Here is a 2200-nt window from a genome sequence, read left to right on the forward strand (position 1 = left end):
TTATCACTGTTTCAATCTCATTACTTACTATAGTTCTATTAATAATTTACATCCTCATCCCTTAGTTTTGATAGAGCACATGAATTAGAAGTTGTTCAATTCTACTTTTTTAGTTTAATAGAATGTTTTCAGAATCTGTCAAAATAATCCTGAAAATTTCATTGATTGTCTGTTGGATGTATATATTTTAACTATTATTAACTTCAGTCTTCCCATTCTTGATTTTGGTTAGTTTGTTGAGGGATTATAAATATTACTTATAAAGATTACTTATCTTTTTGAAGAAAACATCACTCACTAATTCTTAGAGCTGTTATTTTCAATTCTATTTAATTAAATTTTACTTTAATATTATTATTTCTTTCTGTGTAGTAACTGGGTTTTGCTTATTTTGAAAAAAAAATCTTTGAGTTATACCATCAAGTTACTTGTAATTAATGTGCACACTAGTGTCTATGAACTTTATCCTCTGAGATTATTGTCTACTATGTCACTGGTTCTGGTATGATTTGTTTTCATTTTCATTTAAATCTTGAATTTTTTACACACACACACACACACACACACACACACACACACATATGAGAGAGATGAGAGTATACATATAGTGGGTTTGGATAGAAAATATGTAAAATCAGTTTAGCAACATTAACCGTTTTTAACACCACAGACAGAAAATTGAGGATCTTGGAATATATTGCTCATGGATAAGTAGATGAATTTAGAGACAAAAAAATATTCATAGGTAATCATTTATTATACAAGTTTTGATGCTTCTTTAATAATATTTTAATGGCATGTTTAACCTCTGCATTTCTTGCTGTGTAGATAACAGGATTTAACATTGGTGTGACAAGGGTATAGAACACTGCAATGGCTTTATCCATGGGAAAGGTGGCCACTGGTCTCAGATACATGAAAATGCAGGGCACAAAGAACAACACAACAACTGTGATGTGGGAGCCACAGGTAGAAAGGGCCTTCTTCCTTCCTGCAGAACTGCGAGTCCTCAAGGAGCAAAGGATTACTGCATAGGACATCAGCAGCATTACAAAGGTGATCACAGGGATCACCCCACCATTGACAGCGACCAGAAGACCAAGAAGGAAAGTGTCAGAGCAGCCCAGTTGAATCAGAGGAAAAATGTCACAACAGAAATGGTCCAAGACATTGAGACCACAGAAAGAGATCCAGAAAGTAACTAGGATCTGCCCAAAAGAGTGGAGAAAACCCACTGCCCAACATACTCCAACTAGGAGGCAGCATGTGTGGTGGTTCATCCTGGTGACATAGTGCAGAGGTCTACAGATGGCCACATAGCGGTCATATGCCATGACCACTAAAAGGACAATCTCTGAAGCTCCTAAGAAATGTGTAACAAATAGTTGTATCATACAGGCATTGAATGTGATGGTCTTTGTCTCTGACAATAAGTCAACTAGCATTTTAGGAATTATGGATGAGGAATAGCAGGCATCAATCAAAGACAAAAATGCTAAGAAGAAGTACATTGGAGAGTTCAATGTCTGGCTGCAATTTACAGTACACACAATCAGCAGGTTTCCTGTGACTGTGACAATGTAGGTGACAAGTAACACTAAAAATAGAATTGTCTGTATCTGAGGCTTCTGAGTCAGTCCCATGAGAATGAATTCAGTCACATTCATTCTGCTATATTTCATTTGAATGCTGATGATGAGCCCAGAAGGGATGGGTTAACCTGTGAAGATAGTATTCTTGATAGCTCATTTGGGAAGTTTATTTTGGGATTTTCAGAAGTATGTTTAATAAGGTAAACTATTTTGTTTTATGCTATGCCAGAAGAGAAGATGCTATTTATTGATTTTATAAAAAAATAAATTAGAATTAACCACAACTTCTTCTATGGATGCTGAAACGCACTTTCTCATGCCCTCCAACTAGTAGCCAATAAACATTGCTGAAAAAAAATCATAGAAATCCACATATTCTTACCTTGTTTGTTATTTCATCTTTGATTTTTCTATTTTGTTCTATTTAGTATTTCTTTCTATATGAAATAAAATATGCCATCAGAGAACATTTTCTGAGCTTTCTAAATCAAGTTTCACCTAGAATTAATGAATATAAGCCTATTCTCCAATCAATGCAATATAAACTAAGATCTTGAACACATTATATTAACTTGTCCACTGTGTGTGTGTTATGAATTACTAAAATG

The 2200-nt window shown here is 34.3% G+C and overlaps 1 protein-coding gene across 1 annotated transcript; it reads right to left on the reverse strand.

Annotated features, from left to right (window-relative positions):
- Window positions 1-749: 749 nt before the first annotated feature.
- Window positions 750-1694, reverse strand: LOC123458931 (olfactory receptor 140-like). The gene has a single exon (XM_045144775.1). It carries the CDS (start codon window positions 1680-1682, stop codon window positions 750-752), a length of 933 nt encoding a protein of 310 aa, XP_045000710.1. The 5' UTR covers window positions 1683-1694.
- Window positions 1695-2200: the final 506 nt, after the last annotated feature.

Source organism: Jaculus jaculus, chromosome 1, assembly GCF_020740685.1.
Source record: "Jaculus jaculus isolate mJacJac1 chromosome 1, mJacJac1.mat.Y.cur, whole genome shotgun sequence".
In the NCBI taxonomy this organism is placed as follows: Eukaryota; Metazoa; Chordata; class Mammalia; order Rodentia; family Dipodidae; genus Jaculus; species Jaculus jaculus.

Bases quoted from the DNA above. Each gene is read 5' to 3' on its own strand.
- LOC123458931 (XM_045144775.1), bottom strand. From the start codon at position 1,682: ATGAAATATAGCAGAATGAATGTGACTGAATTCATTCTCATGGGACTG.